The 25,269-nt window shown below is 31.3% G+C and overlaps 3 protein-coding genes and 1 pseudogene across 3 annotated transcripts; 3 read left to right on the forward strand and 1 right to left on the reverse strand.

Annotated features, from left to right (window-relative positions):
• Nucleotides 1-3,306: 3,306 nt before the first annotated feature.
• LOC129300991 (EG45-like domain containing protein) lies at nucleotides 3,307-4,394 on the forward strand. The gene is made up of 3 exons (XM_054939577.1): nucleotides 3,307-3,476; nucleotides 3,894-4,170; nucleotides 4,274-4,394. Exons 1-3 carry the CDS (start codon nucleotides 3,368-3,370, stop codon nucleotides 4,278-4,280), a joined length of 393 nt encoding a protein of 130 aa, XP_054795552.1. The 5' UTR covers nucleotides 3,307-3,367; the 3' UTR covers nucleotides 4,281-4,394.
• Nucleotides 4,395-7,733: 3,339 nt separating this feature from the next.
• LOC129300992 (EG45-like domain containing protein) lies at nucleotides 7,734-8,248 on the forward strand. Its single transcript, XM_054939579.1, has 2 exons — nucleotides 7,734-7,845; nucleotides 7,965-8,248. The coding sequence occupies exons 1-2, from the start codon at nucleotides 7,734-7,736 to the stop codon at nucleotides 8,246-8,248; spliced, it is 396 nt and encodes a 131-aa protein (XP_054795554.1).
• An 8,452-nt stretch (nucleotides 8,249-16,700) lies between these two features.
• LOC129300993 (EG45-like domain containing protein) lies at nucleotides 16,701-17,651 on the forward strand. The gene is made up of 2 exons (XM_054939580.1): nucleotides 16,701-16,809; nucleotides 17,374-17,651. Exons 1-2 carry the CDS (start codon nucleotides 16,701-16,703, stop codon nucleotides 17,649-17,651), a joined length of 387 nt encoding a protein of 128 aa, XP_054795555.1.
• A 6,053-nt stretch (nucleotides 17,652-23,704) lies between these two features.
• LOC129300994 (RING-H2 finger protein ATL13-like) lies at nucleotides 23,705-25,205 on the reverse strand (annotated as a pseudogene).
• Nucleotides 25,206-25,269: the final 64 nt, after the last annotated feature.

The following is a 25,269-nucleotide window of genomic DNA, read 5'->3' on the forward strand; positions in this document are numbered from 1 at the left end:
AAAATGGTCTATAATTATTAAAATTCAAAATTTTAAGTTCAAAATTTTAAGTTTGAATATGTCAGAATATAAAAAATATTATTGGAAAAGTTATCTCTAATGATGCTCGACAATTGTTATGATATATCATTCACATCAATGCATGCATTTTCAAAGGAAAAAGATTACCAAAATTTAGTAGGGATTGTACACGGCAGCAATTTCTTTTATTGCTATAGAGCAAAAAATATAATATGTTGTAGATGAAATTAAATTTATGCAATAATATATAGTTATTCTTTTTGAAAGCAATCACTTCAAGAAGAATAGCTAGTTTTATTCTCTGTTGTTTCAATGATCGCTCCTTATTCTTACAATAAATGTTGAGTTTTAACAGCGGTGGTAACATCTTATGATTTTTATAGACATGAATAGGATAAGAAGATCACTATCTTCACTAGACTCAAACCATCTTGTCAACCCATTCTCACCTACGCCTTTGTTTTTCCTTGTTTCATTTTACCTTTCGTAGACTTTAAAATCTCATTAAATAGTTGTATGAAAAAAAAACTCATTAAATAATTTAGCTAGCCAAAGTTCACCCTCTTTCCCTAAAACACTTCTACACTACAAATAGAATATGGAAAAAATTACACACAGGTATGCATAATACATTTAAATATAAATTATAAAGTTCATTGACAACTTATATTTAAATAATTGTCATTTTTCTTTGCTAAATTATTGATATAACTTGTAATATTTAAATGTATTGTAAAAATAATACTCCCTATGAAATATAACTAAACAATTTTCCGTGCGTTGCACAGTTTGAAATTAATGAATTTAAAATAAATATCATCAATATTATTGATATCGACTAATCTGAGATGGGGAAATTTTTAGGAGCTCCTCTATTCAATCATTTTTTTTCTTGGATACTTTATTTGCACATATCTTGTCTTTATTTTTTGAGCCTATAGTGAAAATCCTATCTAAAAAATACCTATTCTTAGAGTGCTTAGAGAATATTGGCCCAAAAAAAAATTTAGAATTTTAATAACCCCTCATTTTCGGTTACATAAAAAAATTAGGCATTAGTTCATAAATTATGACATAAATTGTATTTCTATAAATATGGATATAAGAAACAACCCAAAGGGATCCCACTTTTTTTTTTTAACTGTATTATATTCTTTTGTATTTTTTGGTTCCCATTCTTCTTCTTCTTCTTTTTGTGAAAAAGGGCTACTAAAAAGAAACATCTATTACTCAAGTTTTGCCTATTAAAATACTTAAGCAGTGCCATGTTATCTTGTCCATAGTTTGAAGGGCTAAGATTATGAGACAAAGACTGATGATCTAAATCAAACTTAAACTTCTTTTTATTTCCTTTTCTCATTTTTATAAATAATGTTTATGGATGATAGTTGATAAAAGTTGATTGATGTTGAATACAGCAAATCAAGAAAATAAATGAAAATTAAAAAAATTAAATCCTATTGATTAGAAAAATTAAAAAGATATGAGAAAGTACATCGATTACAGAAGGATAGTGGATAGAATTAATGCTAACGATCAGTGAAATTTAAAAATGGGACTAAAAGTAAACTAAAAATACATAAAAAAATAAAAAAATAAATTAAATCTCATCAAATGTTCTTGTGAAAGTAAATTAAAAATACATGAAAAATAAATTCAATCTTATTAATGAATTAAAAGAAATTTTAATATTAACATAGCCTTAAATTTATTAACCAATGAGAGTTTTTTTTTTTAACCAATCAAATTAAAACTACAATATTGTGTGTGTGTGTATTGATGATATCCTCTAAACACCCAATTCAATAGCTTAGAGGCTGACATAACATAATTATCTCTCTCTCTCTCTCTCTCTCTCTCTCTCTCTCTCTCTCACACACACACACACACACACACACACACACACACAGAGATAATATCATTTCGTCCTTTGTCGATATTCGTCCTTTGTCTAACGGGAAATTTCCTACACACACACACACACACACACACACACACACACAGAGATAATATCATTTCGTCCTTTGTCTAACGGGAAATTTCCTACACACAGAGATAATATCATTTCGTCCTTTGTCTAACGGGAAATTTCCTACAATATTTATTTTTAAATTAATTATCCATTTTTTATGAAACCTTATTAAATGAATTTCCATAGATTTTGCTTCAAAGGTTTGGACTTTTATTGCGTGAATAAATGCGTAAATCACGGCAGGCGCCTGCGGAAGAACCCCAGAGTATACATATACGTTTCCAATTTTAAATGCTCAACTGAAATGATGTATGATGTATCATGAAGACACAAAAATTCAACGTCCCTTCCCCAAAGGGGGACTTCAAGAATCAAGCAATATAATGAACGAATTTCTTTTAGCGTATATTAGACTTTTCGGTGGTGAACAGTCATAAGCTAAGTGCGTACACATTTTAGTCACTTTGACTGAGTCACATTGTGCATATCCCTAAATTATAATCCCTTCCCTATTGCTATGTATGGAAAAAATCAATTAAATGCTTCCATTATATGTTTTGAAATAAATATATAGTAAATAATCTTTTCTTTCTTTTTAATTAAACCTATGCCATTATTAGATGCTAATTAATCTTATGAAAAAAACCAAACGGCTCAAACAATTTGAACCAACTATTGTTGATAATGTATAAGTCATCTATCTCATATCTGTAAGAGATTTAGAGAGAGAGAGAGAGAGAGGGTAATAGATAAATAGAAATGAGATATGAGGCAATGAAATTGTTTGATGTGATTTTTTCCCCACAACTATATGAATACATGAATATATAGAAAATTCAATTTGCATATTTATATCTTATCAATACTTTAACCAATTTTTTTTTTTGTCAAATTCTCACAATTTGAAACTAATTGTTATAGTACATACACATGTTGCCCACCACGCTGTAAATACCATATATTGCGTCAGTATGTAGAAACTTCAGTCGAAATTTTGTCATTGTATGAATACATTCAATGATTCTGCTTGAGCATCAGACGACGTATTTAAGGTTATCAGTTAATGCATCAAAGTTCTTCAGTAACTTGTGGAAACATACCGAATGCTAACAGCGAAATGCCAGATTTTCAACGAGGGAAAAAAAAAAAAAAATTCAAAGGTATGGTCCTGGTTCTAGACACACACACACACAAGTCTAGCCGCCGGGCCGGAGAAACGTGTGAAGACCGTCACCTATTGGGGGAAAAATTAATACAATTTATGTTTATGGGCTATAAGATTTTGCTATAAAAGGACCAATATATGCCCCTTACTTCGACGAACACAACATTTAATTCTCACTTCCAAATTATAAGTTTCGTGGTCGACAAGATATGGCTCTCAAAATGAACGCAGTGTTAGTAATGGGGCTAGCCATCTTGAGCTTTGTCTCAGTGGCTTCTGCTACAGCTGGAACCGCCACCTTTTACACTGTATATGTTCGTGAGTATTAATCTCTCTACTTATTCATGTACTTATTATTCTAATATATTGGTTCCATTCAGTCTCACCACTTAATTAAATTAACTAATATTTATCCTGATCACCTATATGTGTGTGTATTTCATGCTTCCTTAAAAAATAATACTTGTACTATAACTTTTCCCTACACACTAAGGCACTCAAAATCTACAGATCTAATGGTACTGGTTCAATGATTAATGGTTCAAACCGCGTTATCAAACCGATTATAATACAACGTTTTCATGATCTTTGCTGGACAGAAATTAAATATATAACACATGTATATAATACAAAGAAAAAATTGAACATCCGTGGAGTCGTGGTGTTAGTCCTGTCTTGTTTCCGCCACTGGGAGAGACATTAATTGGTGGCGTGTGAATGGTTGATTGGCTGCAGCATCGGCATGCTATGGATATCAAGATCAAGGAACTATGATAGCAGCAGCAAGCGACTCAATCTGGAACAACGGAGCTGCATGTGGCAAAATGTACAGGATCACATGCACCAGCGGCACCAACAGTGTGCCTCAGCCGTGCAAAGGCGGAAGCGTCACCGTCAAGATCGTCGATCGCTGCCCTTCTCCGGGATGCCAAGCCACCATCGATCTCTCTCAGGAAGCTTTCTCTGTCATTGCTAACCCTGACGCCGGAAAAGTCAACATCGACTATGTCCAGTAAGTATCTATATTTCCTGTTCTGTTTCCTTTACAGTACTGTTACATTTAATTTCAAGTTCATTTTATTAGTGCTGACTTTTCTGTTGTGGTGTGTTTTCAGGGTCTAATGCTTCTGGAAGAGAATACTCAAGAAAAATGATAATACATATAAGAATAATTAATAACACGTACATTAGTTACATGTACGTGCTTCATGGAAAATAACACAGTATCATTTTCCATGGACAATGTATGGACTGTAGCCCTTAACATTTTAATAAACTATTGTTGTTATATTATTTTTCTTCGTCCCGAAAATTATTTTTATTTTTATTATTTATAGTTTTTTTTGTTTTATCATATTCGTAACCGTTTCGTTCTTTTGAGTGATTCGGGATATAACAACGAAAAGGGAGCAGGTACTTAATTAATTATAATAACACCGAATTGAAAGTGCTTGTTCTCTTTAACTTAAATTCCCAAACGGTGTACCCTTTTTTTTCATTTTTAGATTATACAATCCAAAATGTTTTGCCAATATATGCAAGGAGAGAATTTATCAAATATTTTAGTATATTTTTTTTTTCGTGATAATCACTCATAACAAGCCAAACACGTGTCTTGGCGTTCGTCAAGCATCACATGAATTTTCTGAAATTTATCATTTTAAGAAACAGATAATAGATTTTATATTTTATATAAGAAATAATAAAATAAGGGGAAAAAAATAAAAACTTCATAACAATTTATGGATATCAATTTCAGAGAATTTATACATTATGTTAAAGGATCAAGCTTATTTTCTACATGATGTTAAAGGATCTAGTACCATCACATGAATGTAAGGGCGCAATTGTATTCTTACACAACATGGACAAACGCCAAGTATAGGTATATTATATGTATTAGATTCTCTCAATAATTAATAATTAATTAATAATATTACTTATATATATATATATAATTGATAATATTACTAATGATCCTTATCAAGATAATATTACTAATGATACCTTTTCAATTCATAGCGTAGAGAAGTAGCATGCCAATACGTATTACAAGGGTATGAGATTTTCTTCCAATTCAAATGGAGGGGAAAACAAAAGTTCAAAGCAAAAATGGCCTCTTTCGATGAATGCGTGAAAGAGTACTTCAAATCATAGAAACTAGTTGGATTTCGAAATTGATGCACGTGAATCAATTTTAATTTGTTAGTTCACAAAAAAAAAAAAAAAAAATCTCGCAAAGTTGAAGGCCCAGTTCTCCTCGCAACTAGAAAAAGGAACTTTTCTATTATCTTACTTTACATGTTCAAATTTATCCTTAACATAATCTAATAATTCATTTATCGTTGTGAAATATGTCTTTAAGATTAAAAAATAATTTTTATCTCTTGCAAAATTTTAAAAAAAATGAAATAATCAATTAGTTATACATTTTTTGAAAATTTAAAAATCAAACGGGGCATTAAATTGGGCAAGACACCAAGTCAAGGGTCAATGGTTCAACTATATGGTTAAACAGTAGTTGAACTAGTTATAATTAATTTAATATATTTTTATTTTATTTGATAAAAATTACGTAAAAGTAGAAAGCTTTCAACAAAAATAAAATATTATTAATGAATTAAGACTCAAATTATTTTTATAGATGTAAACTTAACTATCAGATAATATTAAATTTATAAGGTGTTGTATTAAAATATCAAATGATTTTTTTTATTCCGACAACTCCACTGTTAGTACTCTCTAGTCTCTTGACTTGAACCAAGCTAAGATTAAAAAAATGTATATAGGGATATAATTGAAATATTTGGATGTTTCTGAATAAGTAAATTCATGTAATAGTTTTTCTTATTCAACTTGAAAATATTTAAAACATCAATTTTATTATAATAAGGATGGGATGATTATGTTCTACGGCATTTTCTATGAAGAAATTAATTATATGTACAAATGCATAATTACAACTAGTGTTATTATAATTGGATCAAACTGGTCAATTCAACTAGTTAAACCTATCCCAAGTTTGGTTTGGTTACCACAGAAAATTGAAAAATTTAAGAATCAGCCAAGAACTAATTGAATCAGCTAAAATCAGCAAGAAATTGGTTGAATCAAACATGTTATTATTTTATTATTTTAATTTATTGCTAAATCATAATTTATATATATTTATATCTAACAAGCATTATGGAATGAAAAAAAAAAATGGAATAACTATGTATGAATTATGTATTTTCTTTAAATTGAGAAAACATAACTTTGAGTCTCTGCAAGTTGCTCGAGTTTTGCTATAGATCTCTGCACTTTTTTTTGATGTTTCTGGTCCCTACATTTTTATTTTTCGATGACCTAGGTCCTGATACCACTACTTATGAAGGGATTTAGAACATGAGAAAAAATATGTAGGAACCTATAACAAAACTCGATTAAGTGTAAAGATTCAAAGTTACATTTTCTAAAGGTATTATTATTTTTATATATTTTTGTTTGAAATTTAATCGTTCATTTTTGTTACTATGTATGATTATGTTTTTCTACTTTAAACATGTAACATTTAAAATATATCAATATTCATAATCAGTTAGATTATAGTTCACATCATGGTCTGACAATTGAACCATGAATCAGCATCTTAACTAGTTCAATAGCTAGTTTGGTTTATAATTGTTTGTACTCAAATTGTGAATATAAAAGCCCTGACCCAACTCAACTTAATTGGCTTTATACAAGTGGGTTGAACTTCGATGAAACATGTTCGATTATAGTATTAACAAACGACCAACAACTTCTGTTGCATGCCAGCTAATACGTACATATATGAGCAGATGAATCGAGAGTCCTAAGTTGAATTGTGTATCTCAGTATTAACTTAAGTTCTCAGTTGGCTTTGGCTGTAACTAATTAACAATCTTACATTGGAGTTCTTGTGAATCAAGACTGAGAGCAAAGGCTAATTAACAAAACTGCATTGGACCATCATCGTCTCAGGGTACTTTGGTGGTAACTAACAAAGCTACATTTATTTTTTATTCAAATTATAAAGTGATTTTTCTTTTTTTTTGGTGAGATACCGCCTTAAGCATTTTCGGCCAACAACAAACACTAGGAATCATCTCGATATTAAGAGCAAATGATAGTTTTTTTTTTTTTTTGTCTTCCTAGATTTACTCAATGTACACATTTTCTTTTGGCAATGTACGCAAATTGGGAATCAAACTGCCACCACTTTTTAATTTTAACTTATTTTAGTCTCTCATGCAAGGTGGGCCGGTGAGTCCTGGTTATGAGGCCACAAGAGCATACCCAATTAATGCTAGGCCCAGTGTTTTTTTTTAAAGTGAAAATAAACTTGTCATATTATTTCAATTATCTATGTCACTTCATTTTCAAATGTATGACTGTAAAATATTTAATTGTATCATTCAATAACAAGGGACTTCTAGTTTGTCAATATGAGTCCGGCCGTCTCTCGTGGGGACAATAAATAAATATACAATTTATGTGCAATGATTTTGCTATAAAAGGAGAACTAATCTCTCATGAAACACATTCAACTGGGGAGAACAATTAAGTGAAATGGCTCTCAAAATGAAAGCAGTGCTAGTAATGGGGCTTGCCATTCTGATGAGCCTTGTTTCAGTGGCATCTGCTATTTCTGGAACTGCCACCTTTTATACTGTATACGTTCGTGAGTATCCCACAGTCTATTAATCACATTAATTGTTACCTTCTGCGTAGAATGTCTTCAACCTTAAACTTGCTAATTAATCATGTTGAAATATGATGTGGTTGGTTTAATTATTGCAGCGTCTGCATGCTATGGATTCCAAAACGAGGGAACTATGATCGCAGCAGCGAGCGACTCGCTCTGGAACAACGGAGCTGCATGTGGAAGAAGATACACAGTCAGGTGCACTGGTGGGACCAACCAAGGGGTGGCTCAGCCTTGCCGGAGTGGAACTGTCACCGTCACGATTGTCGATCGCTGCCCTCCTCCGGCATGCAGAGGAACCATCGATCTCTCCCAAGAAGCTTTCTCCGTCATCGCTGACCCTAACGAAGGAAAAATCAACATCGACTACACCGAGTAATTATATAATTAACTCTCGCTTCTATTTCAATGAATCGATGATCATTACATTATTGCATTTTATTAATTATTTACTTTACTGAATTTTTCTTTGGTTTAATTATCAGGGTATGAAGCTTCAGGCTGCTAGAGCATACGACTGTATATGTAGCTAGGAGCATTGCAGTTAATTAATGGTGAATAACACGTACATAATATGTACGTCAAGGAAAATAGTTCATTGAACTATGTCTCAATTGTTTCAGTTTGTTTAACGTTTTTTAATTAATAAAGTATATTTTTTTAATTTCTGGACTCGTACTAATCAGTTTTAATTTCTTTCTTCTGCTTGATACAGAACAATAATGAACAATGAAAGAGGAAGCATCAGTCAATTATATTATTATTAATTAAAGGATCATAATTTAAAATTGTAGTTGAATATTTGTTGAAAAGGAAATAATGGAACTTTGGATGGTCAGGTCGCAGCGACAATGGAATAAAACCAGATGAATAGAACAAAATGGCATCATGGCATGCAGAGCCATCAAAATCATATATTATATAAAAACTACATGCCAGGAGGCCCCAATCACAGTTTCAATAGAGACGTACGTGATATAACTTGTAGAAATAATACAAGAGGCGTGAACTTCGAAGAACACGGTCGACTATAGTAATATGTAATAAGACCAGTAATTTCCGGTTAATATATATATATATATATATATATGCGCACGTGCATCAAAAGTCCGAAGTAGGATTGTATATCTTGGTTGAGGATTAAGTTCTGTGGGCACTATCTATTATTGAGAGCAACAGGCAATTAACTTTGGTTGTGAGTTGTAACTATGCAAATCCTCTGTTGGTGCTTCTACCTCGGGGATACATTTAATTTGTTTATTGAAATTTTAAAATGAGTTTTTTTTATTAATTAAAACTTTATCAGGGTGCATGGAATAGAATACTTTGTTAAGTGGATCCATATAACAAGGAGCAAGTGAACTTGATATGGTAATAGAATGTAAAATAATAACAACACATGATAAAATTTTTAATCATTCAAGTTTATCTTAGTTATTAATTTAATCTCTTAAGTTTAGTTTTTATCAATTTGGTATTTTTTATTTTTTTAAATTATCACGTGCATTCTTTAAATTTTGAAACACAAATTGATGTGACATGTATATATATAACTAAATGAGTAAACTAACCTTTAAATTAGTTTAATTTTGATTAATATAATCATCTACACTGTATTTTATTTTCTTGTTTTTTAGAATTTCAAAATCTATTTTTTTCATATATAAATAATTATACTTATTTTTATTAATATACGTGAGTCGTGTAATATGACTACTAGCAATATTCTATAATCAATGACAGCAAATTTTAACCATATAAACTTCTTTTTAAACATATATTAAAGTAAACTTATGGAACCAAATTGATAAAAATTAAATTTGAGAAACCAAATTGATAGCTGAAACAAATTTGATGTCTACACTATTACAGGATAAGCTTTTAATAGCAAATAAAAAATATTTTTAACAGCGATTCTGCAATGCTGTTTTTCAGGAAATGTTAAAGTATGTGACTTTTAATAATGATTGTCCAATCATTGTTAAAAATAAACTTTCAATAGTAGGTCTATATCTGCTATGGAAAGTTGCAAGAGGAATTTTTTTTGAAAAAAAAAAAGAAGACTTTTCAACAATGATTCTGACCATAATCATTGTTAAAATTAAAGTCTCACAACCGCTATTAAAAATCCACTTTTAATACTAATTAAGGGAAGAATCGCTGTTAAAAGTTGACTTTCAACAACAGCTATGGCTAAAATTGCTGTTAAAAGTAATTTTTTTAAAAAAATTAATTTTGTTTCTATCTATTTTCTCAATTTCTACAAATGAAAATGTTCTATACAATTTATTGCCAACCAGCCAGTTCCAGTACATATAAATAATTCAAATTTCAATGCAAAATTTTATAAAAATTACACAAAACTCAAATGATCTTAGACAATTTGCTAAAAAACTATCTAAACCTCACATACCATCCACAAAATATTGTGCCCAATGTGTGAGGATGTCGTCAACCTCTTCCTCAAAAAATGAATCCGTAATGTCAAACATCTAAATTAAAGTATAAATTTGCAATTAAAACATTAACCAATTAATTCAAGTAATAATAAAATTGGCTTTTAAAAAATATAGTTACCCCATTTATAAATTTAGTCATTCCCAATGTGATGATATTGAACATGGGCCGACAAGGGAGGTGTAGGAGAGGAGAAGATGATGAATAATAGAGAAGGGGGCACGGGTTACAACATGAGGGAGGTGTGGGGGAGGAGGAAGAAGATGATGAGGGGCGGTTTTTTTTTTATGTAGATTTGAATAAGATTCAACAGTGGATGACACATCACTCGCTGTTGAATCTAAATTTTTTTTTAAATTCCCGCTTTCAACAGGAGGTGGCTTTCACCTATTGATGAATAAGATTCAACAACAGATGACACATCACTTGCTATTGAAATCTCACTTTCAACACATCACCAACTGTTGAATTTAAAAAAAATTAAATTTCAACAATGGGTGAGAGCCACTTCCTGTTGAAAGTGAGAATTTTTTATTTTTTTAAATCCCACTTTCAACAACAAGTGAATGTCACCCTCTGTTGAAAGTCTTATATTGGTTTTTAATATTATAAAAATGTCACTGCCTCTACTTTCAACAACGGGTATGTTTTAACCGATGTTAAAAGTTTCTTATAAAATACAAATTATACATTAGTGCTAGAAGTTTCATTATCTCTAATAATAATAATACAAACGAATAACCACAACAACAACAACATAAAATAAGTAAGAACAACACGCACACCATTAACTGTGCGCCATAAATCATAATGTAATATAGAGGCTTCATTTTCGGGTTTTCATGCACAATATGTCTCAGCTAGCTTGCAGTCCTTATATATGTTTCAATAGAATTATTTATATATAGTATGGTCCATTCAACTTTTTTACCAATATGACCTCTAGGAGGGAACAAAAGTATTTTGGTATATATTAGAATTTTTTACCATAATCGTTCATAATAAGGTAACTGCATCCACATAAATGCATATATAAAAACATAGTAACCTCTAGGAGCTGACTTTACATGTTTACATCTATTAATTTTTTAGAACATATACTGTGTATCTCTTTTTTTTTCTATTTTTAATAGTGATAATTATAAAGTTAGAAATTTTTTGTTTTAAAACATATTTAATGAATTAATTGTCGTTCTTTGTATCATGTATGGATTGTTTGGTTGTACTTGTACAGGTAGGAAGCATTTACTATTGGATTGAGGAGGCGTAGTGAAATAATAAAAAATTAAAACAAATCCCCAATCATGATCACGGACCTATTAAACTCATTTAAATTAAGGTGGATAAAAGAATTACTTTTCTGTCTTCAAATTTTTCATGTGTTTTCTTCAAGTATTTTAGTCCTTAGGAGCTGACAATGCAAATTTTCTTCCTATACCAATATCCACACAAATAACTTTCAACTCAAATAGCGTGTTAGCGCTGAAAACGTCCGTCCATTTTCTTAAACATCGAACTTCTCTTTTCTCAAGGGTGTTTCCATGGCTCTCACTGTATTTTGTTGTCAAGACTTTTTCTAACTCATATTAAAACATGCCCCCTTTTCTATAATATATAGATTAAAGTTTTTAGTCTTCCTCTTGAATTTTTGAAAATAACCATAACTATTTCAAAAATTATATCTTGAGCTAACAAAAATTTAATTAAATTTATCTCATAAATTTAATTTATGATATCATATTTAATTTAAATTTATCTCATAAATTTAAATTATACAACTAATATGATATCTTCTTATACCATGCTAGTTATTAAATTAAATTTATTATATAAATTTAAATTTAAAACTAACATAATGATATAATGTGATATGATATGATGTGATGTGATATATAAACACAAATATATATATATATATACACACACATATTTCAAAAATATGCGTGTGCGCCCCCCCCGCGCACGCGAGCGCGCGTGCACACACACACACATATATATAATATTTTGAAGTTTATATTTTATATACACAAATATTTATCAGATAAATATTCAAATACAAATATATATAATTTATTCATCCTAAATAAAGAATTATATCCATTAAATCTAGATACATTTCAGATTCAAAAAATTTAGACATTATAGCTCAAGTTGGGTTATTCTTATATACAATCCTATAGGCCTATATGAAGTTGGCAGTAAGCTAATAACACTACAATTCACAAGTCACAATTAGCCTCTAGCAAGATATTATGACTATCCAATTCATATAGGGATCAATAATCCGATGTAATCTATCATATAACTATATCACATTCCTTTTGTCAAGCAACATTTCGATTAAATGTGAGACATGAAATTGTTATTCTCCTTTATTTGAGCATTACTTTCTTGATCTATGAGTGGATTGGCTATAGCAATAAAAAAACTCTTTTTATTGTAGTATGGTCATACATTTTCTCAGCTTTACTTACCATGAAATCCAGTAATATCTCTCAATTAATGTGAGAGATAAATTTCATCTTGACTACTTACATTTCTTTACATGAATATTACTAAACTCAATTATAGCCTTTATGATCACCCGATCAAAGGTAACTTTTGATTAGATCAAAGTTCAATAGTCATTATATAGGAGTTCATGATGATCTCAAGTCAAAGGACTTAGTAATATGGTTACATGTAAGATAAGCTTATGACTTGTATTATGCAGCTTTCTCATAAGGGATCGGTTCAACACCTTGTATGCTTTCAAGTGCATATAACTTTGATTTATATATCTATAATTAATTAAATTCATACTAGTCTTATTTCATTTATAATCCCTCATAAATAATCGACCAATGATATTTAGAATAATCACTATAGTTTGTTCAAGGATACAGTTATCATAGTGAACATGCAATTGATATGATAACAAAAGATAAATTTATTAAATAACAATATTCATAGTATAATGATTGGTCTTAGAACATAATTTCTAACATATAAATGCAAGCTATCCCTTCCACTCAATTTAGTTATGCAATATGGACAATGTCATTGTTATATATGGTATTCTACGTATGACATTTCCTATGCACATAGAAATTAATGATGACCAATCTATTGTGCATAGAGAATATATATATATATATATATATAGAGAGAGAGAGAGAGAGCATATAGATCAAGGATCTCATACATATTTTCATCATTCTAGTTACTATGACATAAAATATAGGGTATAGGTGTAAATTTAACTACAAATTATTTTTTAAGGATTACTAGGTTACTTATATTATGAGGTAATGTGAAATAAATCTTAAACTATTAAAAACAAAGCATTTAATAGCCTCTATTAAATCTAAACAAACGTTTGTTTATTTTTTTTACCTTGGGCCCCACATTCATTGTAGGTGGCCTTCATCTATCACCTGCAACCTCCCTTTCCTCCCCTCTGACCACCCTTCTAGCTTTATTTTGAAGTCCTTCTTCACCTTTTTCATTTTGAACCTTAACCTCTGACAACATGTTATCGTCATGTAGCAAGAGATTCAACAAGGCCGTTAGATTACAACTCTTACATTGGTAATCAAAATCTTTCCATCAATATAGATCTTCATTGTTGACTGAAGATCCTTTGACAAAATACTCTCAATGTTCTTAGTAGAGAAATTCAATCCCCCTTTTCTGAGTACCCATCATGCTTAGGTTTCTTCTTCTTCTTTTTCTTATCGTTTCTCTCCCTACCCCTACACTCATCCTCTCTATCATATTGAGATAATTCCAAAATCTTGTAGGAAGGAAAGTGCTTCAGTTGAGCCTGATTATTTAATGGACCTTCTTCATCTTTAAGGTTATGCCTTTCTTGTGGTGCTTAGGCAGCTTCAAGAGTGAGTTGTGACGCAATGATGTTGTTTATGGTAGAAAGGTCGATGGTAAAGCTAGAATTGGTGAGCCATTAGGGTATTGAATTGATGTTGTGTTGTGAGGAGTCAATGACTGGAAAGAGAGGGAACAGAGAAGATTCTGGTTTATCAACTATTGCTTCTACTTCTTCTCTAGCATTGACAATTTTTCTTCCATTTAGTTCTAAGGTATAGGCTCTTTCTTTGCAGAAACCCCAAGAAGGGTGATCAAATGGTGAATGAGTCGTGAAGTATAAATGGGCCCCACAGTGCAAATAAATGTTCGTTTGTGCACAACTAATGGTAGGTGGCCGTTTTTAGTAGTTCAGATTTTACACTACCTTATAATATTGGCTACCCAATGATTTTTACAAAATAGTTCATAATTAAATTTATATCTTTACCTTAAAATATAAATAATCTACCTTATCTCATTAAAAATGGAGATTCTTTTCCAGGTCGAATCTAGATCATTCCCATGGACATTGTGGAGGACGGCATTTCGTCCTCTACTTTTTGATCAAGTTATTTATATGCATATGGTCTATCAAGCACATTATTAATCATAAATGTTTGTTCATTTTACGTGAATTCCAAGAAAGATGAATTAGTGTGACTTTGCAAGTCACTTCCTCGATTTTTTTTATATATAGAGAAAATAATTATATCACATAGTTAAAAAAAATCAGTCACCCATAATAATTGTGCCAAAAAATAAAAAATCAACTAAAATGTCCTTGTACTTAATCAAAACAGAATTGCATTAATTGTTTATCAAGGATAATTTGGAAAAATTGTAATAAATGCTCATTGAGATATATGATTTTGTTTATAAATAAAAACAAATAACAAGTAGTAATTTCTCATATATATGTACAGAGAGAGAGAGAGAGAGAGAGAGAGAGAGAGGAGAGAGAGAGAGAGAGAGAGAGATGGAGGGAGTACTAATCGCATCTAAATTTTTTTTCGGGACTTCAACAGAAAAATAAAACAGAATGTTGTTGCCTTGCTGGTTATAAAAAGTGATACTCCTTTATGCCTTAAATATGTGAGTTTTTTTTTTTTTAACAGAATCTTGAATATAGAAGTTAATTGAAAAGCTTCTAATAACTAATACTTGTTTTTATAAAGATCAAGGATTAGTTATTTTTTTAATAGTGTCGTTTTTAACTAGAGCTGCTTGGGACGCAAACCAGCCATCCAAATTGATGGTGTTATAAGATATATAATGATTGAAAAATTCTAATTTTTCCCATGGAAATCTATATATAGCTATTTTAATAACTAGTACTTAATTTCTAAAGAGTAAAAAAAATATTTCCTCCATCCTAAATTATAATATGTTTTTAAATAAAATTATACATATTAATAAAATTTATTAAATACACTTTATAATTTTACCTTTTTAAAACAAAATACAAAATTTTAAAAACGTCCTTTATTTGATACTGCATTTGTTAAAGAATGTTAAAGTGATAGAATATATGATAAAAGTAATATTAGAAAAATGTCATTGATGAAATCTTATTTTTATCAAAGTATCTTATATTTTAGAACATAAAATCTCCCCCAATGATATCTTATAATTTGAGACAAACGGAGTAGTTTATTTTAATTAAAAGCAATAAATTTGTTAATAACCATCATTTTGCTAAAAATATCCTTTTTGTCAAAACAAATGATGATGATGAGCAATTCAGAAAACGAACTTAACTCTTGTATGTAAAAAATAAGGAAAACACAACTATTGGTCCCTATAATTTTAACATGTACAACATTATATTAGTCTCTCTATTTTTAATATGTCCAAAAGAATGATGAGGTGGCATAAGATGGATAATACAATTAATCTGTTGAGTCATATTTGTGACCTGTGACTAACATTATTAATATTTGTTCTAAGGTGGAATTATATTTTGACATATTGAAATTTGAAACATGAAATAAAATTGGGTGGACAACACTATTAACCTACTAAATCATAATTTCATTCAGCACAGATTAACAACGTTAGTCACCTATTAACAAATTTAATACTTCTATTGTCATCTCATAGTCTTTTTTAGCATATTCAAAAGTAGAAGGGCTAATGTTACAGACAGAATAAACTAAATGGGCTTGAAGCAACGAACAAAAAGCTACATGAACCTATACCAAAACATGTTAGAACTAAAGGGACCAATAATTATGTTTTTCAAAAAATGATTCAAAGTTGGAAAAAAAAAAAAAGAAAAAAAAAGGTCCTTGTAATTAGAAAGGGAGGGGTTTATTTCATAGATTCTTGGCATTGGACTCATCATACGAACTTCAATGTCGATAAGAATTAAGATATAAAACCAATATAATAAGCGTTGTTGTTTCCATGTTGTGAAGAATATAGTTACAATATGCCACTTACGTTGTAAAATTTTTCTATAAAAGGAGAACTAATCCCTCTCCCAACAAATTCACCACGTACACTAAGAAAAAATCAAGTATAACATAATGGCCCTCAAATTGAATGTCGTGCTTGTCATGTCTTTGGCCATCACAAGTCTGGTCTACGTAGCATCTGCCTCTTCTGGCACCGCCACATTTTACACTAAATTACGTCGTGAGTATCTCTTCATATTCTCACTCTCACTTTTTAATTTGCTTTAATTATTATCATTATTTTGAAAGATTTGGATCTATTAAGTGATTTAAATTCACTCACTCAATAAATATTTTATATAATTTGATAACAACCGTTCTATTTAATCAAATGGTTGTAAGAAATTTTATCATATAATATTTAAAAAGTACCAAATTTTATTTTTTTTTAAATATAAAGAGTGTTTCATCGTGATTATTTTTTGAATTTTTGAAAAAATAAATGTGTCTTGATAGTTTTCATGTACTAATAAAATTAAATGACTGTAATCAAGACACTCTGCCAATTTAGTTTACCAAATCCAAATCCTTATTATGAATAAGTGTTATCCATTCTCAGACCTCCATAGTCTCAATGAGGGGGCTCTTCTACTTTGATAACTTTTTCACTTAGATTTCAAACTTTAATGTTGAAAACTGAGTCAACCCAACCAGTTGAATCAATGCTTGACTAGTTCAATAAAATGGTTTAACAATAGATATAATAACACAAAGGTTTATTACTGTGTGGTTGGTGTAATTGCAGCATCTGCATGCTTTGAAAGCCATGACGAGGGAACAATGGTGGCAGCGGCGAGCGACTCTATCTGGGACCATGGAAAAGCATGTGGAAGAAAGTACAGAGTGAGGTGCACCGGTGGTACCAGCGGCGGTCTGGCTCACCCTTGCCGGAGCAGAACCGTCACCGTCAAGATTGTCGATTTCTGCCCGAGATGCCAAGGAACCATCGATCTCTCTCATCAAGCTTTCTCTGCCATCGCTAACCCTGTCGAAGGAAAAATCCGCATTGACTTCACCCAGTAATTCATTCAAATTCTTTTTCATTTTTATTTCCTTATCCATTACTCCATCTTTGTAATTTCTTTTGTTACGTACCTTCTAAGTTACTTATTTTACTTTACTGACTATTTTTTTAATTTGATGTGTATATATTTTCAGGGTATGACGCTTCTGGGAGAGATCAATACAATATAATGGAGAATAAACATGTGTGTGTCATGGAAAATAGAGTACATTTTCCTTGAATTATGTGGTTTGTGGAGTGGTTTTCTGTATCTTTAAAGTTTAATTTAATGAATTATTTATATATAGTTTTATCTATCCTCTCCCACGTATTAGAACTCTTTCCGCTCGAACTATCGAATTTAATTAATCTCATTCTCTTGTGTGATACAAAACAATAATATTCAAAGTTTATAATGGGGGATCAGAATTTTATATTTGAATATTTATTAAAGGGGAGGGGAATGGAAGTTTTGTTGTCAGAACGAAAATTAAAGGGTATAAAACCAGAGAAGAGAATATTTCATATAGGGCCATCAAAATCAAATTGAGAAGTATATGCAGCCCCAACGAAAATTTCGATAGAAACATGATAAAACATGGAAAAAGAATCCAAGAGAGTTGAATAAACTTCGATGGAACATGTTCGATTATGAGTAATAAGAAACGACAAACAATTTCTGTTGCCAGATAATATGCACATATATTCGCTGATGAATCAAAAGTCCTGAGTTGAGTTGTGTATCGTGCATGGTTCACGTAAAAAAACACTGAGAATTGTGTATCTTAGTATTAAGTTCTCTCTGTTGGCACTTTGGATGTAACTAACATCCTACGTTGGAGTTCTTGTGACTCAAGACTCAGATCAAAGGAACATTAAATTAACAAAACTGCATTGGAGCTTCTGCTTCTGCCTCAGGGGTACTTTGGTTGTAACTAACAAATAAGCTACTTTATTTTTTATTAAAAAATATAATTAAATTAAGTTTTGTTTTGTTTTTGTAAGATGCCTAAAGCATTTTCTGTCAACAACAAAGACTAACCCATTTCGATATTAAGATCAAATGATAGACATTTTCCAACTCGCTAGTTTTAGTCAATATAATAACCACCCGCCCAAATAAATTCAAACTCTTAATGTGTTTGAGATCGAAATTACCAATGGTTATCTTTTGTGTTTTTAATTTAATGTGACTGCATGTCTCAAAGCAAAAATACTAAAATAAATAATTCAATTCCCTCAACTAATTGAACTAATTAAATGCCCTTTTATGCCACTACTTGTTTTTTATTCCCTTTAATTGTACACAAATATTCTTCCATTGGAGATAATCATATTTGAAGCTTGGTCAAATATTAAATATGGACACATTTCTCAATATAAATTTAAATTTAAATTTAATATGTTTTAAGAAATTAGTCCCTTCTGCTACAACCAACCCCATTGGTGCCAACACTTGCTTTAATTTAACTTACTTTGGTCTCTCATAAAAGGTGGATGGGCCCAAGTTATAAGGCCACAGGAGCCAACCCAATCCTAGGCCCAATTTATGTTTATTGAAAGTATTTGCTCCACTCTCCTGCGATCGGCGAGACCCGTCCTCTAATGGTGTGTGCTTGTTTTTTTTTTTTTCTTGGGGCCACCTTGGCCTTTTTGATGCGTCATTGCGTTGAGCGTGATAAATTGCTTTTCAGACTTAGTAGACAAGAAATAGATCTTATTTATTTTTTGTATTAAAATTAGAAAAAAATATTTAATATAAATACAAAGCAGCCAAATAAGTGGTGGTTGTTAAAAAAGTGAGCCGGACCAAGCGAATTTGCTTTCTGGTAGGCCTGGATTTTTTTGAAAAGTGGGCTTGGATTTTATCAACTCAACCCATTAAAAGTGAGCAGGTGGGTTATGTTGTCCAGCTCACCTAACTCACCATAATTATTTTAAAACAAATAAAGGAAAATTAATCTACATATTCTTTTAGTTTTTCTCAATTTTAAATTAAATATTTATGGTTTATTTTAATTTAATCAAATTCTCATAGTTTAATCTATTAAATATGTTAATCATTGAAGGTTAAAATTAATGGCAAAGGAGGAAAAATAGTCCAAAAGACGTTGGCCAAAAGTATCTATTAGTCTAAAGTGAGAAAAAATACATGAGTATCCATAAAATTATTTTTTTGGTGCATCTATAACCCAACTGTTAAATTTCACATTCATAATGTAACGGTCAATGTTATTAGCTTTTAATGGTTTCGTCACAAAAGCACAAAAAATATAACTCCATAGATATTTGTACACTTTTTCTCACTTTAATCTACTAGATATTTCTAATTGACCACTTCTTAGATATTTTTATCCATTTTTTCTAAAATTAATAAATAAATAATTTTGGAGTTTATAAAAAAATTTTAATTTAGTACATTTAGCTAAAATTGAAAAAACAAAATTTGATTTAATACATTATTATATTTTTATTATTTTATGAAAATTCTATAGGCATAAAAAATATTTAAAAGAGAACATAATTATATAAACATTGGGTTAATAAAATTAAGTAATTAATTATATTTGTATACTCATTTAACAAAAATATAAAAGTTTTAAATTTTGTTTTTTAAAAAAATTCAAAGATTAATTTTTAGGGGTTAAAAAATTTAAATGATCAAACTATAAGGATTCATTTAAAAAAATAAATTGCAAAGACCTAATTCAAAATGAAGGAATACTTTAAGGACTTTTAGATATATTTTTCCATAAATATATTCAAATTTAAAAAGTATAAATAGTTGTATACAACCACAAAACATTTCGTGGTTCAATTCATTTCATTCATGGATTAAGTAGTATGTTTGGAATCATGTTAGTAAATGCTTGAGCATGGTTTTGACAGGAGCAACATTTGGGTTGCTTTTGGCAAAATGTAATTTTGATTCTTTTTTTCTTCAGATAAAGTAATTTTGATTCTACTCCGTCTCCAATGTAATTCTAAACACATTCTAAATGAGTTTGGTTTAAATTGTTTTATTTTAAAATATATTACAATTACAATGTTTGAAACATAAACCCATAATTTTTTGGTGTGTTAAGTGAGCCACCTCATCAAGTTGAACCAATTTTAATGCCTCCAGCTTTCCACTTTTTTTTTTTATCTTTTGTATGATTATTAGTTCATTTTAAAAACATTATGATATGTTATTGTAGTTATGAATGATTAAGAAATGCCCACATTTAGTGTCTCAAACTGGATTACACTAGTGATAAAAAAAAATTTTCTAGCCAAAAAACAAATGATCAATGTGACTTTGGCTTTTTTTTATATATATAAAAGAGATTAAGAAAAATACCATGCAATTTCGTAGTTTTGTTTATATAGGTAAATTAAATTTTACATAGTGTTCCTAGAAGGCACAATCATGCTATCGTGCAACGTGCAGAGAGATTGTTACTAATGTTTTTTATTTTGTATATAAAATGAGTCATCAAGGAGCTTTATTAATTCCAATCTATATAACTATCAATCCGTATTCTTTTAACATATTTTGATAGTAGTTTTTTTTTTTTTCATTATTCCAAGTCTCTTAAGTTTCATTTATCTATAATGTTACTCTTATCATTGTTGATGCTATTAACTCTGCTAACGTTAATTCTACTGTTGAGCTAATAAAATTATGACAAGTTGAATATAATATGAACAAAATGGCAGCTAACATGTATGTCCTTTTCAGAAATATTAAAACAGAGAATATTAATAACAAAAATGATAATAAAAATCAACTCAAAAAATGATCATGAAGATGACAGACAAACCCTTCTTGGGTAATTTACAAAGAAACACCATAACTCTATCTTGAGGGTGAGCTAACGCCAAATTTGAGGTGAAACAATGATGTAAAGACTTAATTAACCTTTCTTTTAAGGTAGGATATAATTTCCTTAACCTCTAACACTTTGTGGTACTTTTTATTTAGGGTCACTAACTTACCAATGTAATTAACACTAATCACACATTAATATTCCAACAATTCTAACTATCATATCTTTTTCCTTCTAAAGTTTTATCCATGGTGTGTTAAGGATTTTGATTTAATGTCTTATTTTTTTTTTGCATTATATTTATTTTTAATACTAACTTATTATAATTTTAACAAGTCAACACAATGAGTAACAGAGTTTATGTATATATTAGCCATCATTACATTCTTATGGTCATATTTAAAAAATATAAGGATTAATGCATTGGACATATGAAACATAAAGGACTTGGAGTAGGGAAGAATAGTAATAATTATATTTTCCCCTAATTTTAAAATAGATTACTTTTTCTGCTGAGTTGGGCTTTTTTATCGTTCTTAGTTTTTCCCCTCTCCTCTGTATACCATCATGGGCTCCCTCTCTTATTTCACTTGTTTATTTCCTTTCCTTTTCTTTTCTTATCCCTCTTTAATTTCTGAATTTAGAATCATATTGTGCAGCGAACATGTGGCTCTACGCCTTCAATGGAGTCTCCAAACACATGAATTCCTTGATAACGTTGTAGGAAGAGCAGATAAAAGTAGTCTAATTAAGTGGCAAGCAGGTCAACTGGAGTCTCAGAGCATCATCCTCATTCAACTCATAACTTAAAGTCAGTCTTCCTCACCCTTTTTTCCGCGTTCATTGGTGTTGTTGACTGCTTTTTCCAATCCCCTCCATGTGTGTCTGATAAAACTTACTAAATCACACCATTTTTCTTATTTTCACTCTTTCTTGTCATCCTTCAAGAAAATCACCTCCATTCTACTCAAAATCCAACATTTTCTACTAAACCTCACAACCTTGACTCGTCTCTGTTCTCTGTCACATGGCAAACGGTTGGCATGTCAATTCAATTGATGTGGGGTTTGGCTCTTCTGGCCTTTGGCTCTTGGCCTCTCCTCCTCAGATCAAATCTTCCAAATCATTCATTCATGAACTTCGGTGTTATTTAAAGAGTAGGGCAGAGGAGGGGAGAGGTTAGGTGAGTGACCTTTATTACTACTAAGCCTTTGAAAATGGCTTCTATTAAATGCCATGCCCTGTTCCCACAGGCACCTTGTTTCCCTCTTTCTGCGAATCCTTTTCCCATCCACCACTGTTTTTCATTACTACCCCAGTTCATGATGCAGGTGGCCTGTCATAATTTCACGGAAATTTGAATTTGTTTTTTTCTTTTATTCCAGTATTCCCAGTTTTTGACCAAGATTAATCTTATTAGCAGCTTGTGGGTCTCTTCTAAAGGCATACCTCCCACCCACCAAGAATTTAATTACTGTGGCATATTTAAGACTTACTATTCAAGACCTCTGATTAAGTCAAGTCACCTTTTAGACAATTGATCTAAGCATTCAGTGTAATTTGAATTCGAATTCGAATTCTCTTCTCTGTATCTTTATTATTCAGGCACCAGGTGACACTGACATGTTATTTAATACCAACTCTCTTCTCATTAACACACTACACTCTTCTGCTATGCTCCATCACAACCATAAATTACTGCTTCTAATAAATGCCTTCATATTTTTGCAAAATTTGTTCATAATCAAGTTTTTTGGTTCGAATTTGTACAGGTTTATCCTTCTGACCAGACAAGTTTTGTGTCATCTGGTTGGTTTTTTTCTCATTCCTTTTAGGAGCTGAGAGAAAGAGAAGGTGATAAAAGATTTTTCAATGAATGAACTCAATATTTTACACTACGGTTGAAATTATTCATTTATTCATTTATTTTTATTTATTTATTTATTGGTTGGATTTGGCTTCTTGGATGTACTTCGTATCTCCGAAACGCATAGTTTATCCAGTATAGATTTCAACGCCTAAATATTTACTTGTAGCTTGTACACATCTGAACAGTTTTCTCTATGTCAAAGGGTATGTCTAATTGCATGAACAGACCTACAGGGGAACATAATCAGACGGAACTTCAGAAATCAGAAATACTTTTTAAGGTTGTAAGTTGTAACATCAATTGTTTGACCACCAAAACAGCCAGATTCTCATAGATGACAACAAAAGAATTGTCTTTGATATTCTTCCTAATGAGCATAAACAACCTGATATGAAAACCAAATGCAGAAGATATGGGGTATTCACTATTCAGATTCCAGAATCATAGATTTGTGTGGAAACATATATTGCATATTCGACAATTCTACTTGAACCAACACATATAGATTAAAGAATCATAGATTTACCAAAACAATGAATGACAGAAACTAGAAGTTTGAATCAGAAGATGAATGAACAACCTTGTTCTGTTTTCCAGTAAGCCACAGCAGAGTTCTTCTGGCAAATGAGGGTGCTCTGCCCTGAGAATCCACACTGTAACAGCTCTGATTTTCCTCATCATTTTCCATCGCAATCTCAATCTCAGATTTCCCATTCCTTTCCTTCGAATCATCCCTCGCAACCTCGTTACTTTGTGCTGAGAATCGAAACGAAACAGCCCTCCTTGACGAATCAGCCACAGCATCATGTGGCTTCTCTCTCTTTCCTCGAAGCCAAATCTTTGAAACCGAAAAGCTCTCTTTTCTGCTTCTCTCGATACTTCCAGTCTCAGCAGAACTCTCAATACCTTTGGCTGCGTCAAAACCTGTGAACCTGAAATCTCTCGTGGACTCACAGTCACACTCTGACATGGCGATCCTGCGTCCTGGTGTTAATGGTAAAGCAGGTTTCTTACTTGACTGCTTCTTCAAAGTCGCTCTTACTGGTACCTGAAGTGAAGAATTCTCGTCCATGACATAAGCAAATGACCCCATAGAAACACACCTTCTAGCTTCTCCCATGTCTGTACTGCTTCCTTCACCAACACAGTCCACATTCCTGAACTTTCCCAGCTTCACATTGACCACTTTCTCATGTGATTCCCCAGCTTTAGTCTGGCAAGGATTAGCATCTGAACTTAAATCAACAGATTTGTGTGACAAATCTATATGGGTCAACCCAAGTTCGTTGTCTTCAACCACAGAACTGGTCCTACCAACTGTACTCTCTCTTTCTGGAACAATCTCTCTGGAACTCTCACTCCCAGATTCTAGAACGAAGACAAAAGGAGAGGAACATGTATTGGTGGGGGAGAAATCAGAAATCAAGCTAGCTCTGCAGAGAGGACAAGTTGAGTGAGACAAGAGCCAAGTATCTATGCACTCCATGTGAAAGGCGTGGCTACATTTGGGTAACAATCTGAGCTTATCATCAGCTTCAAATTCACACAAGCACACAGCACAATCCAAATGGGTCCTTCAATCCTATGATGGCTTTGTAATGGAACACAGGGAGGGGGTGTTATCAATGAAGGACTGGTCAACGCCCAGCATCATGAAGGTGAAACAGTTGCAGCAATTGACCTTGAAGAGCAGACACGTTGTCCGAATCCTCTGGGTCTCTGGGTTGAGGTCTCCACAGGAATCTAACGAGCAGGTGAATCAACCCAGAAATGAAGAAAACAATTGCCCAGAATTATGATGACAAGCAGCATACTCGGACTCACCTTGTCGTTTAAATTGAAGAAACCATCATGAGATCCGAAATTGGGCGGTGAAGAAGATGGAGACGCGGCTGAGAAAGATAGTACGATGGTGGTGGTGAAGAAGGAGGCTCAAAGGCTTGGCCTTTTACTTCG

Source organism: Prosopis cineraria, unplaced genomic scaffold (assembly GCF_029017545.1).
Source record: "Prosopis cineraria cultivar Desert tree isolate PC_DT_omini unplaced genomic scaffold, ASM2901754v1 PC1840, whole genome shotgun sequence".
Taxonomy (NCBI): Eukaryota; Viridiplantae; Streptophyta; class Magnoliopsida; order Fabales; family Fabaceae; genus Prosopis; species Prosopis cineraria.

What these genes read in the sequence shown, in the direction of transcription:
- LOC129300992 (XM_054939579.1), top strand. Translation starts at nt 7,734, where the DNA reads ATGGCTCTCAAAATGAAAGCAGTGCTAGTAATGGGGCTTGCCATTCTG. An exon ending in CTTTTATACTGTATACGTTC is followed by an intron (nt 7,846 to 7,964) that starts GTGAGTATCCCA and finishes TAATTATTGCAG; the next exon opens with CGTCTGCATGCTATGGATTC.
- LOC129300993 (XM_054939580.1), top strand. Translation starts at nt 16,701, where the DNA reads ATGGCCCTCAAATTGAATGTCGTGCTTGTCATGTCTTTGGCCATCACA. An exon ending in ATTTTACACTAAATTACGTC is followed by an intron (nt 16,810 to 17,373) that starts GTGAGTATCTCT and finishes GTGTAATTGCAG; the next exon opens with CATCTGCATGCTTTGAAAGC.
- LOC129300991 (XM_054939577.1), top strand. Translation starts at nt 3,368, where the DNA reads ATGGCTCTCAAAATGAACGCAGTGTTAGTAATGGGGCTAGCCATCTTG. An exon ending in CTTTTACACTGTATATGTTC is followed by an intron (nt 3,477 to 3,893) that starts GTGAGTATTAAT and finishes GATTGGCTGCAG; the next exon opens with CATCGGCATGCTATGGATAT.